At 30.8% G+C, this 18,831-nt stretch overlaps 1 protein-coding gene across 1 annotated transcript; it reads left to right on the top strand.

Moving 5' to 3' along the window:
- The first annotated feature begins 13,912 nt into the window (after positions 1-13,912).
- On the top strand, positions 13,913-15,848 carry LOC106359488 (trafficking protein particle complex subunit 1). The gene is made up of 4 exons (XM_013799176.3): positions 13,913-14,211; positions 14,287-14,401; positions 15,368-15,486; positions 15,572-15,848. Exons 1-4 carry the CDS (start codon positions 13,988-13,990, stop codon positions 15,621-15,623), a joined length of 510 nt encoding a protein of 169 aa, XP_013654630.1. The 5' UTR covers positions 13,913-13,987; the 3' UTR covers positions 15,624-15,848.
- The last annotated feature ends 2,983 nt before the right edge of the window (positions 15,849-18,831 follow it).

Raw genomic sequence — 18,831 nt, 5'->3', positions numbered from 1 at the left:
TGTATCTCAAGTTGAAGAAGCAATACCAGGAATATCTGCAACTGATGTGGACACACGTAAAGATAAGCACTTTGTCAAGTGGTTAAAATCACAGGTACGTAATATATCTCATACATTGATTAATTAAGTAAGTGTTTTGATACTTCAATATTAATTAAGAATAACTGCTTTTGGCAGGTTGATTATGACGATCCTTATTATCCCGTATGGTTTCACGAATTGGTTCAAGGTCCAGTTGCAAAGGTCACCACATCACCTATGTATTTCACACGAGGATTTACCTTTCACACATACGAGTATGGGAGACATCGGGCAACGAGTAACTACGGAATATGTGTGAAAGGTGAAACGGACTTTTACGGGATCTTGCAGGAGATTATTGAAGTGGAATTTCCGGGGTTATTGAAGCTAAAATGCGTCCTCTTCAAATGTGAATGGTTCGATCCTGTTGTGAACCGAGGGATTCGGTATAACAAATTTGGTGTTGTGGATGTCAATTTTGGGAGAAGATACAACAAATTTGAGCCTTTCATTTTAGCTTCACAAGCCGAGCAAGTAAGCTTCCTTCCTTATCCTCGGCTTCGAACTTCCGGGATAAACTGGTTAGCTGCTATCAAAATTACACCTCGTGGACGCATTGTCGCTGGAGAAGAACCGCCCTTGCAAGAAGAAGACGCTATCAATGAAGTTGAGGTACCAGAACAACCAACTGATGAAATCCTTTTGATCGACCCGCAAAACTTTCAATATGAAGATATTCCCGAAGATGCGACAGATGAAGCACGTGAAGACGAGTTCGAGAGAAGCGACGATGATGATTGTAATGATAGTGATGAGAACGAAAACGATTTAGAGTGATGTAATATTGATGAGAACGAAAACGATTTAGAGTGATGTAATATATGTCTCTGATGTTGTATTTCTCTATTGTAACGTATGTTTAAAGAAATATTGTTTTTTTACCATCCTAATGTATGTGTAACAAATGTTGTTTTATATAATATGTATTTGTGTTAATTTTAAAAAAATTATTTGGAGTTTTAGGGTTTTAGAGTTTAAGTTGGAGAAAGAGCAAAGTAGTAGAGAAGAAGAGATATGATGTTAGATGATATGTGACTTTGGGGTTTAGGGATTTCATTCTCGGTGTTTAGGGTTAAGCGTTGTAAAATCGTCGTAAACCGATGTTTCCACGTAATTTCGTCGTAAATGGAAAAACGCGGGCCTGGTAACTTCGTCGTAAACGTGGGCCTTGTAAATTCGTCGTAAACCGACGTTTCGACGTAATTTCGTCGTAAATCGAAAAACGCGGGCCTGGTAACTTCGTCGTAAATGAAAAAACGCGGGCCTGGTAACTTCGTCGTAATGTTACGTCGCGTTTACGACGAAACATTTTTTATATATTGGGACGCCGAGACGAGGCTGCCTCGTCCATTCCTCCTAAACTCCTCTCCTCTCCCTAAGGTACATTCTCTTCCCTCCTTTTTTTTTTTTTTTAAAGTTAGTTTAGGTTATTAATTAGTTAGGTAATTAGTTTAGGTGATTATTTAGATAATTAGTTTAGGTGATTAGTTAGATGACGGAATCCTATAGTTTAGGTGATTAGTTAGGTAACAGAATAATTTTTTAATTATGTCGTCATAATTGATTAAATTTATTTAAATTTTTTTTAGATGGCTCCTAGAAGGAAACCAGCAGCACCTACTTATGCCCAGTTGTTTGGCGATGGTTCCGGTACATCTTCTTCCGGTCCATCGTCTTCCGATGCAGTTCCAGACTCTCAGACTTCTCAGAGAGTTTTTTCGAGTCCTCCTCTTCCACCGCAGATGCCTCCACCTCCTCCTCCAGCGGCTGCACCTGAGCCTGTCCCAGAAGGTGCAGTTCATCCGGATTTGCGTGTGCCTTCATATGCTCCCTTCGCGAGATATACGGTGGAGGATTTGCTTGCCCAGCCTGGACGGGAGGGTTTGGATGTTCTAGACCCCGATAGACCCCGAGGAACTTATTGGTAAGTTATTAATTTTTATTACTTTAAAATTTAATTATTTTTATTTTGTAACGGTTAAATTGTTTTTTTTCAGGTTTGGGGCTAACAACCGTGTTAGCCGGAGCGTTTCGGCGACGATTAAGGGTTACTACGACGGGGCATACCCGAACTGGAGCAAGACACCAAATCACATTAAGATCACGTGGTTTAAATGTTTTGCGGTAAGATTTTTAAATTTAATTAAATTTTCACTTATATATATATATATATATTTTTAATATTTATTATTAACTGTAATTTTTTTAAAATTTTTATGTTTCAGCAAAAGTGGCATTGGTCTTTGGGAATCACCGAGAGGGTGAAAGCGGAATTCGTTGCAAAGGCAAAGATACGCCTCTGCAACACAGTCTCTGATTGGAAGGACAAGTGGGAGATCTACGGGTATGAGGGAAAGCCCACTGAGCTCACGACGGATGTGTGGGATGGCCTCATCGCCTATTGGGAGCACCCCTCTTCGATCAGAAAGGCCAATTCGTGCTCGGCTTCTCGAAGGACGAAGGATAAAGATGGTCATTTGCCCATGCTTCACAGAACCGGACAAAAACCTCATGCAGGAGTCCGTCTAGAAGCTGTAAGTTTTGTTTTAAATATATATTTTAAAATATTCAATTAATATAATTTATAATATTTAATTTAATTTTTTTTTGTAGTTCGAGAAGACGGGAGTCTTACCTTCTCTGTCTGACCTATTCAAGATGACTCACGCCACATCCGACGGAGTTTTTGTGGATCCTGCATCTGAGAAACTCTTCCGAACAGTGGCTGGTCGGATTGAAGAACGGGAGACGCAACTAACCCAGGAGTCTCCCGATGGATTACCAGTCACATTGTCCACCCAAGAGGTCGACAGAATCTTCGAAGAGGTAACTTAAAATTTTAGTTTACATTATTTTAAATATTTTAACATAATTAACTATATTAATATATGTTTTGATTTTATAGGTGGCTCCTAAAAAGAAGGGACGGATAGTCGGTATAGGCTCTGTTAACGAAGTTGCAAGGGCAACTTCGTCATACACTTCGAGACGGGATGAAGAGACTGCTCAGATGAAAGCTCAAATGGATAGCCAGAAGGCTTAAATGGATAGCCAGCAGGTTCGTTTAGACTCTTTTGAGGATTTTTTAGACGTGATGGCCGTGGGAAACCCGGTTATGCAGAGAATGTTGAGTGAGAGACGAGCCGCTCTTGGAATGCCACCACGAGATCCCCAAGAGTCCGATCCAACCCGTCAACAGCCGAGCAACCCCACCAACTACTTCGACAATATGTAGTTTTTTTTTTCTGTTTGTATTATGAATTTAAATATTATTGTATGACTTTTTAAAAATATGTTTTCCAATTTCATATTTTGTTTTAAAATTTAAATTATTTTAAATTCTGAATATTAAATATAAATTAAAATCTATTATATACTAATTAATAATAATATAATAAGAAACGATGTAAACTCCTCGTAAACATTACATGGAGTTTACAACGAACTTTTACGAGTGATTAACATCGAAATATTTACGAGGATTTTACATCGAAATGTTTACGAGTGATTTACAACGAAAGTATTTACGTGTGCTTTACATCGAAATAATTACGTGGGATTTACGACGAAGTCTTACGTAGCGTTTACGACGAATCCTTTCCCTGCGCTTTACGAGGAATATATTTCGTCGTAAACGTAACGAGTCGTTTACGACGAAACCTCCGTTACGACGGACGTTTAACAAACGAAACGTCTTTCGACGTTAATTCGTCGTAACACCCCGTTTACGACGAATTTACAACGAATACTGCCCTAGTAAAAAATATGTTTTCTTGTAGTGCCGACGTGCAATCATATTTAGCTAAAAATATATGCTATGATTTCAAACCGCATATATTTTCAAAAATGCACTTTTTAATATTGGATATGTAACTTTTATTTATTTAAAAATGTAATTATGAGAAAGATTATACAAAACGATATTATATTAACCGCATATTTTTTTAAATGCACTTTTAAATTTTTTTGCAAAAAATATAGTACAACTGGATTTCACTTTTTAATATTAGTTCTTCTAATTATAATATGAAAAATTGTTTGAAATACACTACGTTGGATAACATTTTTTCAAAAATAGACTCAATTACAAATATCATAACATTTGGATTTAGAGTTATAGTTTAGTATTTAGAGGGTATGGTTGTGTTTATAAAATCAGAATTCTCCCTTATAGTATGAAATATCAGGCATACAATTCTTCATAAATAGTTAGAATAACTTTTAGGGCTAAGCCGTTAAATATTACAACTAAATTTATCAATTCTAAGTAGAGTAATTGGTGAATTAGCATCTTTCATAATTATGAATGTAAAATTACGGTTATGTAAACTAAAATGGCTTTTATATAACAAAATGATATTTTATGTAATATATTTAATATATATCAACACATTTCAAATTCCGATATTTAAAAGTACATATATATATATATATATATATATGGAGAATTTGCCAAATATGACTCAAAACTTGACTTTGATTGCAAAAGTATACCCAAACTTGAATCAAATGCAAAAGTAACCCAAAAATCTTGTGAAATTACAGTCAGCTCCTTGTGACCAAACAAAAAAACAGAACTCATTTTTACGAATATAGCCACAGAAAGTCTTCTGAGATTCCATGGAAGTCTTCTAGTATAGTTGATCTTAAAAAAAAAATTTAAATTTTTTAAAAAATATTTTGACAAGTGAAAAATTAAAATCATGTAATTATAAACAATTTTAACTGATATAAATTAAGATATAATAAAATTGAATAGTTTTGAACATATATGAGTGAAAGTAGTTAATCATGATATTCTTTGGCTTAAGGTTTGACAACATATGTTGTAGTATTGTATGTATTTTTAGGGTTAGATTTTGGAAAGCTTAAATGTTTTTTTGAAAAATTAAATTTTACTTATATATGTGTTTATTTTTTTGTATAGTGAAAAAGTTTAATTTGATTTTATGAAGTGTTTAGTTAGTTAATTTAGTTTAGAGGTTATGTTTAGGGTCTAGACGACTAACATTTAAGCCGTCTAGCGATTATAAAACTTCTCTGAAAGTCTTATAACTCTCGCAAAAACTATTTTAGTTTCCCGCTAAAAATATTGAAGTCTTTTGGATGACTTACAAGTAAGTCGTCTAGGAATTCTTCAATTAGAAGACTTACTTGAAAGTCTTCTGAATCAAAAATATTTAACCTTATTAGAATTTTTGTCACCATATAAAGAAAAATTTACACATTCTTTCTCTTCCTCTCAAATGGCTGCAACAAAAATGTTATGCTCCTCATTCTAAAACTCTCAAACCTCTCTCTAATCTCTTTAAACTTATAAACCCCAAACTTTATATCAATTTGTTGTTTTTGTCTCATGTCTTTCTCACTAGTTTATCTTGTTTTGCAGGTTTTTCATCACATGGTTCTCATATTCCACTCATTTAAAGGTAGTTCTATAAATTTTAGATATGTATTTTTGTGTGTTCTATAAAGGTAGATCTACCTAATCTTCCACTCATTTTCTCAGTTTTTAAACCATTTGAACGTTTTTTGATATGCATATTTTTCAGATCTTAAGCAGACTTTGGAAGACTTATGGGAAGTCTTCTAAAATATAATGAGCTAGAAGACTTCCAGGAAAAGAGTTCCTGGAAGTCTTCCAGAAGACTTCTTGGAAGTCTTGTGACGGAGTCTTCTCACATGTCTCCCTTTCATAACGGATCTGAACGTTTTGGTAAGTTTTTATGTCTGATTTTTATTCAAAGCGGGAAATTGAAATATAAACGGCAAATTTAAGCGGAAAATTAAAATTTAAGTAGGAAACTCAAAATTTGAAGTGAAAATTGAAATTCCAAATTTCTTGAAAGTTGAAAAGTATATCTTATGATCTAAGAAGACACATTAAACCTTGTTACTTGAAATTCTAGAAGTTACTTAACACTTTTGAAAATTAAATAAACATATATTAAAATTGCTTAACAAATTTACAAAAACTAACGTAGAAGACTTCCATGGAAGTCTTTTGGAAACATTAATACACATGAATGTCGGTAAACTCATAAATAAATTAATTAAGTTATGAAATTCATTCAGGAGCTCAAATATTGACTAACATACATAAATTAACATAAAAACTATTAAAAGACTTTATAGTTTTAGAGAGAATGAAAGTTTATCAAACATTGACGCAGACGACTTCCACGGAAGTCGTCTTTTTGGGTTAGTTTTGCAATTGATTTTAACTTAGACGACTTATATGGAAGTTGTCCATCTTTGTTTGTTAAAAAATATTCGAGACGACTTCCATGTAAGTCGTCTAGAGTAAACGAGTTAGTTTTGCATTTGATCGGATTGTGTCAGAAATTTGACTTTTCCTGGACGACTTACTGCACATAAGTCGTCCAACAGAAAATTAAAAAATAAATATTTTGTTATACCTAGATGACTTCTATGTAAGTCGTCTTAGGTTAGTTTTGCAGTGGAAAAATAAAACAGAAAAATTAGTTTTTTCTAGATGACTTACATGGAAGTCGTCCAAGATAAGCAAGGTTTGACCAGAATCTCGGAATAAAATCCTGGACGACTTTCGTGTAAGTCGTCTAGAAAAAAATAAATTTTTATGCTTTATTTTTCAATTGCAAAACTAACCTGAGACGACTTACATGGAAGTCGTCTAGATATAACAAAATATTGATTTTTTTAATTTTCTAGTAGACGACTTATGTGTAAGTCCGTCCAGGAAAAGTCAAATTTCTGACACAATCCGGTCAAATGTAAAACTAACCTGTTTACCCTAGACGACTTCGTCTCGAATTTTTTTTAACAAACAAAGATGGACGACTTCCATGTAAGTCATCTCTAAAAATACATTTAAAAGTCAATTGCAAAACTAACCTCTGCATTGACTAGAAGACTTCCATCTAAGTCGTCTACAACCAGAAGACTTACCCGGAAGTCGTCTGGGCGAACAGATCTGGAAAAAAAACAGATTTCATAGTTTCAACCATTTCATAGTTTCAACCAGTGAGATAACTTGTTTAGCACACATAAGTCTTCTCCAAGCACCCAAAATCTCAAACAAAAGTGACCCACCAAGAATCGTAAGCTTCAATGGCTCTATGAACCATAAAAAATTTGGAATCAAAATTGTTGGTCTGTTTTGGATGAATATGGAGAGAAAGTGAAAGAGATGTTTTTAGTTTATAAGAATTGAGAAAGAATGAGTGTAAATCGATTTGATGTGCATTAAGAGCTTCAAATTATTTGTTCATTGTGGTTGGTGTATTGATGTCAATGACAATCTTGTAAATACTTAAAGATTATGAGGTTGAGAGAGTAAAAAGGCCATTTCGAAAAGAAAAAAAAATTAATGGTATTTTCGTGAATAATCTGAACTTGTGGAGTGAATATGACAAAGGAAATATCCAAAAAAACATAGGTTAGTTTTGTGGTTGACTTTGAATTTTGAGTCAATTTTGCAAAAAGTCCTATATATATAAATAATAAATTAAAAATAAAATGACTTTTTTTTGTACTCAAACGGGTTGAAATTAAAAAAATAGCCTATACATAAAATAATGATTTTACACATTTAAATATATCTTATTTCAGAAAAAATAAACATAAACATTCGTTGTTAAAACGAGCTTAAACTCAGTTACATTTTAACTACAAAACTAGATAACCTAAAAATGGCATTTACAACAAAATTCCTTTTTTCAGAGGCAATTACAACAAAATTGCTTCCCACCGACCAAACAAGTATACTTTTTATTTATAAGTTAATAGCAAAAATATGTAAATGAGTGTTAAAAAAATTAAAATAGGTAAATATAATTGTTTCGGTCTATTTATCATAATAAATTGTTAATATGGAGAGTGATTATTTTGATTTATTCTTTTGTATCAATTTAGTTATATATGTACTAGTTACATATTCTCAGTTATTCAATATATACTTATCATTTATTATTTTATAATATGTAAAACTGCAAAATAAATAATGTGTACGTAAAATAATTTGAATACCGAATGTTTGTTCTGTACAAGTCAAGGCGTAAATCTTAAAATAGTAATAAAATATTCACAATACATCCAGAGCCCTGGAGGGGACTTAATTCTTTGAATTGGTATGCTTGACCAATTCACATTATGAAGTTCATTAATAATATATATTATATTGTATTTTGTCAAAATTCAGCTATTTAGTAGCAGAACAAAATTAAATGTATAAAATGATAAATACTACGGTTTGACCTCCACATCATGCATGTATTATTTTTATTTTGTAAATATATATTTTTAATAATTACCCTGAACATTTTAAATATACGATTTACATATTAGTTTTATATTTTATATAACTCTGTAATCTTATTGTTTTAAATTCTTTATTGGGCACTATTAATATATAAGGATTTGTTGTATACAATAAAAATTGTTATTGATTATTATTACATATTAATATATTTTCCATTTTGGTACCGTAAATTCAGAATCTGAAATAATCAAATAGAAAATCATGTATAAAATATTTTTGAAAAATTTATTCAGTTTGCATACAATACATTTTAAAATTTATTTATTTATATTAGATAAATGATATTTTTAGGATAGTTTATGTTTTCATATTGTATTTGAAAAATATATTTAAGCATCTATGAATATAGTATATTACATGATTTTATAAGTAAATACATTATTCTACTTAAGCAGTCCATCCCTATTATTTTAGTAAATTTTATACACAGTATCATCTGTTATATTATTTAAGTAAAATTTATTGATATATGATGTTTTTTTTGATGTTATGGTATCAAGCTTTCTGATCTTTTTGTTATTAAATTAAGATTTCAAAATATCATAACTGTTTTTATTTTTACAACATAAGTTGTATTTTTTTTTCGTTTTGTAAAAAATTATACTTTAAAATCTATTATTTTATCTTTCGTAAAATGTATATTTGGCCAAGAGAAATTTAGAAAATAAGACAACTCTTTTAGTTTGGATGACTTTTGAATCTTTTTGATACTAAATTAATGTATTATTTTATAAAAAAAAATTATTTGAAACTTTTGGTAAATTGTTTTATATTTGTCAACAGATTTTGTTATAGTTATAAATAAACAATAATTTATTGTTAAAATTGATTTGTTACTAATATGTTAAATAAATATTAACATTTCAAAGTTTTCTAATAGCATATTTTTTAAATAACACATTAAATAAATGTTAGTTATATAATTTATATTTTGTATATAAATATTTATATATAATGCATTGTTGTGAGTTTCAAAATAAATAAAATAATAGTATATAATTGTTTTTAAATCTTATTTTGTTGTGAGCATAAAAATTATATGTTTACAATTTCTTTTGTATAAAATATTACATGATTTACAAATTTTAACATTTTTAACAGTGAGTGATATTTATTTATTTATTTATTTAACTGGAAACATTTTAAAAAAATAAAATAGTTTAATTTACGAATTTAATATAACTTTGTTATATCTATTTCTATGACATTACTATTTAATATAATATAGAATATAATTATAAAATTATAAATTCAAGCATATACTCTTTATTTTAATTAGCTTTAATTTATAATAATATTATATTATTAATTACAAAATTAAGATCTTGTTAGATTAAGATCTTGTTAGATTCTTTATGAAAAGATTTTGTTCTAATTAAAAAATAAAATTTAAATTTAAACTCAAAATTGATTTTTATTATTATCATTATTGATTATTAAGTTTAATAGAAATAATACATATTTGATTGATTAATGCAAATAATCAAATATGTTATATTAAATGATTAATGAAATGGTCCTGTTAGGACTTTTTTACAGTAGATTTTTTGTACTTCTATTTTAGCAGAGAATATTTAAATAATAGCCTTATTGATTATTAATTTTTTTATAAATAATATATATTTGATTGGTTAATGTAAATAATAAAATAATTTATATTTTATATTAAATGATTAAGGAAATGTTCCTCCTATGACTTATGTACAGTAGATTTTTTGTACTTCTTTTAATAGAGAAGATTTTATTAATATCCTTTTTATTATTTTTTTAGAAATAATATATATTTGATTGATTAATGTAAGCAATAAAATATGTTATTTTAAATTATTAATGAAATGGTCATCATATGACTTTTGTACAATAGATTTTTTGTACTTCTCTTTTAATAAAGAAAGATAAGATATGCATGCAGATTAATTAAATGTGTTAGTTTAGTGAATTTCATGAAAAAATGAAAAATTATGGATGCATGCATATAATTATTATTTTAAAAATTTCCAAGAAACAATTGAATCTTGATCCTAACCGAAATTAGAAAGATTTGGCCATTAAATGTGCGAATTAAAGCATTTCGTCATTCCCGAATTTTAGCCCCTATAAAAATCCAAAGAGCCTCCAAAGACTTTAACTATATCGAAAAGAATATCATGAGCTCAACGGATTCTTCACCTCATCCAGATGATCTTTTGATCTATACACTAAAGCCCCCAGCCTCTCCGTCTCTCACACTACCATCTCCCTCCATCGATTTCAATGCACAGCTAACCGCAGAAGAGATTGAGACTTACGATAACTTACCGCCCTGGCCACATGCGATTTCAGATTACGTTCTTCGACAAATAGGAAGCGACCTCTCCCTCTACGAGCCATTCATGGACCGAATCCACAAGTACATCAAAAGCAAACTGGGAAGCGATGAAAATCACCTCCCGCTCAAATCCCCAGATAGCCAAAAGGAAAGGAAGAAACCAAAATTCAAGAAAGTTTGTAGTTTTTACAAATAAATATGTTTCTTTTTTCTAAAAGCAATCATGATGATAATAAGAATTTATTTTCATATTCAAGTTCCGATAAATTGTTTCAACACAATAAACACGATCGACTATTGTTCCCGGGCCCTGATCAAGCTTTCGGACATAGCTGATCCCGCATTTGTGACAATAACATCGATTATAACATATCAAAGTAGACATGGACCTAACATGCGTGTAACCCCTCGCAATCTTTGAAGCTTCCAATGGCTTCATGTTAATAAACATGAGATGTGTAATGTAAGAACTTGAAACATACTTAAACACTTACTTTTATACTTGGCATATAGTAATCATCATTCATAAATTGTATAGGATTTTGACTGCCATGGCTTTTAAACTAATGACTTTACAAAAATATTGGCTGTGGCTTTTCTGGCTGTGGCAATAGAAGTTACAAGGGTAGTGATTGGTTAATGCTGTAGAAGCTGCACACATCATTATTATACCTACAATATTATACCTACAACACTGATTTGACAGCATTCATACTTTATTAACTTTTTTGTTTTTACATCACTGATTTAAATTTACGGCTTTACAACAGCTCTAGATAGCAATATATCTACAGTCTAGTTTTATGGGCTTTCAAAATATATTTACACTAGTATTATCTCCCGTACTCCGTACGAGCCTTTATATTTTTATAAATATATATTATATGTTTATGTTGAACATATTATATATACATTTTAAATTTATAATTAAAATAAATATTATATTGGGGATTATTTTTTTTTTGAACATTTTTGAGGATTATTGTTTGCAAACTTAAAAAAAGAAAATTAAAATTTTGATGTTCATATCTTACGACAGTTGACCCAAATTTATATTTTTTCCAAACCGACACAATCATTAAATATGACAACAAAGGAATATATATTGCACGTGCACAATTATGTAGATAATTGAGGTTAATTATTATGTTTTCTAGTCATTCTTCTTTTATTTTTTACTTCGGCATTTCCGTTCGTGAACAAATCTACAAATTTGATAAACACTATATAAGAAAAATCAAATCAGAAGTGCATGTTGAATCAAAAGTAAAGAAAAAAAAAGTACATCCCTATTTATAAGATAATAAACACACAAAAAGAAAAATATGGAAGACAAACCTGAGGTTAGGTATTAATCTAGATAATAGACATAAAGTCCTTGTTCTTCTATCACAGAGTTTTTTACTATCACCATTTTATTCTTCTTGTTTTGGTACTTCTCAAGTGTTTTAGGGATCATGTACGTATGATTTAAAGGTGAGCTCTAACTCTCCTTCCCTAAATCATCACCAAAACAAAGAAATTTGTTCAACAAATTGAGAATTAGTTTAGTCCATTATAAAAATGTTATTGACCGATCTTATTTACGTACCTTTTTCAGCACAGAGTATGATGTATGTCCAATATCTAAAATAATGTCAGAAAAGAAATATAGTATCAATTTTTTTAAAATATAGTATCTATTGACGTTTTCTAAAACGCTAAAATGTCATAAAACTACTCATTTTTGTGTAATAGATTTGGAGATGCTTATCGTTGTTACCTTTGCTGTCGAGGAACCTTTGATTTGCCTTCTTTAATTGAAGAGTTAAGATTTGAGACATGAGTACACTCAGAGGCTATTTGCAATTTGAAATGTGTGAGAAATGATTATTAATTAAGAGTAATCATAAACCATATGTATATTTTTTGTTTCGGTCAAAGATCTCAATCGTAAAAAGAAGAATACGAAGCAATGGAATAGCAGAAAGAGAGAGATGAAGTATTTTTTGCCAACTAGAGAGTGATTTTATTTTTTTGTCAAATAGATCGACAATAAAACAGTTTAAATCGTGATTAGTTTTGAACATGGGATGATAATGGAGAAAATGTAGGGATTTAAGATTCAGTTATTTGGAATTTCAGAAATTTTAGGAACAGAATTAATTTGTTCTATCGACATTTTTTAAAAAAAAATTGTAAAGCTTATGCCATGTGTTAGAATTTTATTGGTTAGGTGATTTGTGCTTTAGTATATAAGGGATTAGCTTTATTCTAATATTAATTTGTAAACATTAAAACCCTGGTTATTTGTATCATTTATCTGTTTTTTTTTCTTTTCTTCTTTTAAGTTTGATTTAACAATTAATATCTTATTGTTATTCTTATGGTTATGTATTTGTGTATTATGTCAAAATTATTTTTATTAAAATTTTAAATTAGTCTATTTTATGGAAAATTTTAAATTATCATTTTATTAATAAATTAGAATCAAAAATTATATAAATGTTATGATGTATTTATTAATAAAAAAATATACATGTATATAATATAATCTACAACTAAGTTATACCAATCATACTTTAAAAAAAAACTACAGCAATAAAATTTACAGCTACAACAAAAAATCGACAGCAATAATCCTACAATAAAAAAAGTAAAGCTACAACTTCTACCAATCAACTCCAAGAGCTTTTATAAAAAGCAAAGAAACTTGAAGGAAAAATGAAAGTTGAGGCTTTGAGTGTTCTTAAGGAGCTTTGAGAGATTTTAGGAGAGCCAAATTGTGATTGGTAAAATTATTGACTTTAAAGACTTCAGATAATTGTAAAGTTTTTAGACCATGATTAACCCAGGTTCTTAGGGTGAGGTTCTTAGCTTCGGCTAAAAACCGTTTCTTAACTTTTAACTAAAAAAAGTTAAAAATCGTCTCTTAAATAAAAGATATAACAGTCGGCTCTTAGTCGAAAAGCATAAAAAAAACAAAAAATGTCAAATCATAAGTTAAGAAACTCAAATTAGGAACCCGGTTAATCGATTAACCGCTCGTGGAGCCTTTAAAGTCAAATCTCCAGTCACAACCGTACTACCGTAGTGAGTCTCCTCGCAGTCTTTGAAGCTTCCAACGGCTTCAAGTTTTTGACTGCTTTTACATAGATCTGCGAGAGTTCGAAAGACACTTGACCCCACTACGAACCTACTTTTATCACAAAGGCCCAATTAAAAGCCCAAAACAGTGAAGACATGAACTGTTCCGTTTCGTCTGAATCGAAGTTGCACACGTTTTGCTCTGATCTCACGGAGACGACGACGGAAGAATGCAGTTCTTCGGTGGATCCGAGATAAATCCGTCGCCACAGGTTCCGACGGCGAGTGGAAACAACGCGCACATGATGTACGTTTTCAACCGTAACGGCGTCTGTCTCCTGTACAAAGAATGGAACAGGCCTCTTCACACGCTCAACCCTCAGCAAGATCACAAGCTCATGTTCGGTCTTCTCTTCTCCCTCAAATCTCTCACCGCCAAAATGGATCCCGTCAAGTTAGTGATTTCATCATCCATTTTCCCTTTTGATGTCGATTTGATCAATTTTGGATCTATCTATCCTGTTTGCAGTGCGGATAAGGGGAATCTAGGTGTTCCACAGTTGCCAGGACAAGGGTGCTCTTTCCATAGTTTTCGAACTAACACTTACAAGCTTAGCTTCATGGAGACTCCCTCTGGTATTAAGGTCAGCCTTCAAGCACTGTCTCTCTTGTTAATTCAACCTTAAAGTCATTGTCTTTAGTGTCTATGTGAGAGAACGTGAAGAGCCTAAAAGGTGTTATGTGTAAGAAAGAATATGGGAACTAAGAAGATAAATGTGAAAAACCAGAGTGTTCAGACAGATGTCAAACATAATGTCGTCGTGTATGAGAAATGGTGTTAACTAGGTGAAATGATCTTGTCTCTATAGAGATTGATATTTTTGAACAAGCATGAGGAAGTTATTTAACTCCAAAGTCATTGTCTTTGTGTCTACCTAGAGAACATGAAGTAAATTAAGGAGTTTATATGTAAGAATATGGGAAGTAAGAAGATGAATGTGAAACAAGAGTACTCAGAGAGATTTCAAACATAATGTCTTCTTTGAGAAATGGGATTAGTAAATTGTTTGTTACGAGTTAGAACTAGCTGAGCTGTATCATGTCTCTATAGATATTGATATGCTTGTAGATCATCTGGTAAGCTAAGGTTATGTTAGCTGAGGAGGTTATATGTAAGAACATTGGGAAGTAAGAAGGTGAATGTGGAAACTAGAGTGTTCAGACAGATGAAGAACATAATGTCGTCGTGTATGAGAAATGGGGTCAGTAAGTTGTTTTTTTTAAATAAAAACTAGCTGAGCAGTTTCATGTCTGTGTAAAGATTGATATGTTTGAACAAGCATGAGGGTCAAGATGTATCTTGGGGGATTGCTGATTGCATAACCAAGGTTTCATGCTTTTAGGATCTAGTTTCAAATGTAATTAATATGACTTAAAACTTAATTGTTGATTCCTTGATTGCTGCCTTGATTCACTTATATGGATAAACATACATACACATGGATGGGCTTTTCAAGATGAGATATTAGATTGAAGCAAACTTCATGAGTGAAGATTCCAGAGTTGTTTAGATGCTTAAACCACACCATGTTTATATTCTTTTTTTGCAGATTATCTTAGTAACTCATCCAAAGACTGGAGATTTACGCGAGTCCCTAAAGTACATCTATGGTTTATACGTTGAATATGTGGCGAAAAATCCTATCTACAACCCAGGATCTCCAGTCAAGTAAGCTTCAATGAATAACGCTCTTCTTATTGCATCAAGCAGCAAACCGTATTTGTTCTGACTTTTTTTTCATTGGGTCTTTAAGGTCAGAGTTGTTCAACACTGCACTTGACCAATATGTGAGGAGTATCTCATAGTGTTGTGCGTTACAAGATTTGGCAATTGGAACTCTCTGACTGCTTCACAGAACTTTTGTCTTGAACAAATTCTATGGAGAAGAGAGAATTGTAGTAGAAAGATCAATCTCGTGTCAAGCCTGTTTTTCTCTGCGAATGTATTTTTCGCTTACCCTTTTTAACATAGTGTGGTGAGAAGCTACTGTATACATTGGATTGTTATCAAAATGAAAATGATTTATTCGATCCCATGCACTTGGGGGCTGTGATGTGATTTTCTACTCATTAAACCCTTTCTATCTTTCTTTTGCTTTCTCTAATTATTTTATTTTGTTTCTTCTGTTTTTAATTTGATTATTTTATGAAAGATTTTTTTTTTCAAAATCAAATTATTAAGTTCCTCATCTATGCAAAGAGTCTTTGTCCCTTTCTCCATTCCGTGAGTTGTAGGATGGTGGAATTGCGTTTTGTCAAAACATGTCTTTAGTTAGATCACCAGCATGACTTGATTCGCCGGAGATATCTGGTTTGGAAGATGTAACTATTTTTTTTTCTTTCCTTAAACATCTACGGATTGAAGACATGTCTTTAGTAAAAAGTAGATGAAAAACACGAAGCAGATTGGAAAAATCAAGTTCTTCTACGAAAACAAATCTGAGAAATCGAACTTTTCCACGATGATACTGTAACATCCCGATTACTCGAATACGTGGAAAGACCTAAGAAAATAGATTTGGTATATATATCATTAAAGTGCGTTTATATTTTCGGATACACATCCATTTTAAAACTCTAGAATTAAGCGTGCTTGAACTGAAATAGTGAAAAGATATGTGATCTCTCGGGAAGTGATTCGCGATATCGTGCGAGTGAGATCAAAGCACATGAAAAGGTCATATGGTGATTGTAAGATCAGTGAATATGACTAATGAGCCTCCAAAAAATTAATGCACCACTTGTCAGAGGGGATAGCGTCAACGGGCGTGAGAGGCCTATTACCCATGAATGGTCGGGGCATTATCGATATATCATACTCCCTCCGGATTTGAATATATGATGTTTAAGGTTGTGCACACATATTAAGAGAAATTAAATACTTACTTATATCAAATACTTTTTGGTTTTACTTTTAGTTAGTTTAAAGATTTATTTGAATCCCAATAAAATTCAACCACTTATATTTTTTACATTTTATTTTAAAAGCAAAATGCATTAATGAAAAGTAGAACATCATACATTTGTATACAAGAAAGAAAAACTAAAACATCATATATTCAAATCCGGAGGGAGTAGAATATAAATATGAAATGTGATAGAAAGAGAGAGTCCAAGAGAAGGCTATCTTAGATTGCGAGGAATAAGTGAAGAAATGAAAGTTCGATTCTTCATTTATAGGGGTGTAGCATGATCACCGAAGCGACATTATTATTAAGTCTATAAAACCGTAAAACGGCGGCACATTTCCCACTTTTCTACGAACGACGCTTCTACTTCTTGGAATAAACCGGAGTTCGGTTTCGTGTTACGAAATGGTACGATCGATTCGAACCAGGACTCTAGACGAGATTACAATAAACCGGAGTAAACCAAAATACAATGTACACAATAGTGCCGAGAAGGAAGCTCTATCTCATTTGGAAGAAAAGTGTCGAGTTCCTTTACCTTTTGAATTTATTCTTGTAAATTCATTGAGATCAATTTCGCCTTTCACTAAAGGAGAGACTTATTATTGGAGATAAATTATATTCCCCAGACAAAGTTTATCAAGCAAATAGAATTCGGTCCGGCTGAATAAAGTCGGTTAGGGTTTACGCCGTCTTAGAGATAGAAAAAGCAAGATACCAACTATATATTTCGGCACCAGGACTAGGCTTTCCTCTGCTTAAATTTTTTTTTTTTTTTTTTTGCCGAAAACACCACCCTTTTCTTAGTTCTTGGTCGGATTTCTTTGCAATCGTCTTATTAATCATCAATAAATGTCATTTAAATAACTCACCATTGCAATCGTGCTCTTATTCAATACACAGTTTCATATTAAACAGATGTAGATACTTATTCTTCTACCAGAAAAGCTTGGACTCTCTAACGTTTCTGTCAATTCTATTATTGTATCTAATGTGGAAGGGAGGTCATCGTAATTTGATATCCTAATTTTGGTGAATTCCATTCTTATTTGTGGAATTCGAAATTAATTCAACTTTCATATTATTTAATTTATATTATCAAAGCAATTTTTATTTTGCTGATTACACCTACTTATGTATACCTATTTCTAATAATCATTGATATATTTTTATTTTACATGATATAGTAAATAATATATAAGCTATAATAAAATATACTATAGGAAACTTAATATTTAAAATATTTACATTTTTATGATTTGTAAAATTATTTTAATCAAAAAAATATCATACTCATTTTTATTATGAACCAATGAATCCATTTAATCCAACTTTTGTTTTATAACTCTATAATTATAATTATAGAATGTTAGTAATCGATGCCCTTATTATAGATGTGAAATTATTACTATATGTGGATAAATATAACGGCTAATTAAAGTAAAAGATAACAAATATATCTAATTTATTATTTAAAGTCTTACTTTTATCTACCGATAAAAAGTTACTATTTAAGTATTGAACATGTTCATAACTCTATCATACGTTCATTATATAACAAACTTAATACTGACCGAATTACTTAATCTACTCATAGTGTAAGATATTAACTGAATTGTAAATTTATTTGTTACCATGTTTTATGGAGAATTGGTTAAGTCTTTTACGTAAAAATAATTAGATTAAAAAATTAATTTACTACAGATATTCTAATTATGTCATATTTAAAAGGGGAAATTTGGGAAAATACCTTCATATAAGATTTTATTTTGAAAACTATACCGTTATATAATATTTTGGAAAACTACATACTCATACGTCAAATAACCAAACTATCCAATTGATATCTTTGTAAATATTTTAGCATCTAAATTATTTTTAAATAAAAACACAAATAAATTTTGAATCATTATGCGTTTGAAAAAGCATATTCTAAACTCTTCCTTGCCAAGCAAAATGCCCTTCAGTTTTTTTAAGCAAATTTCTCGTATTCTTGTTCTTAAGATTTAAAGAAAAACAAAAACCAACTAGTCAATAATACAAAGGTGTTTAGCAATAGCTATATAATCACTTGTTCTGATTGAAAGACTTTTTTGTTCCGATGT

This window comes from Brassica napus, chromosome C3 (genome assembly GCF_020379485.1).
Source record: "Brassica napus cultivar Da-Ae chromosome C3, Da-Ae, whole genome shotgun sequence".
NCBI lineage: Eukaryota > Viridiplantae > Streptophyta > Magnoliopsida > Brassicales > Brassicaceae > Brassica > Brassica napus.
The sequence above is the reverse complement of the archived record's forward strand: the minus strand, read 5'-3'. Positions and strand labels throughout refer to the sequence as shown.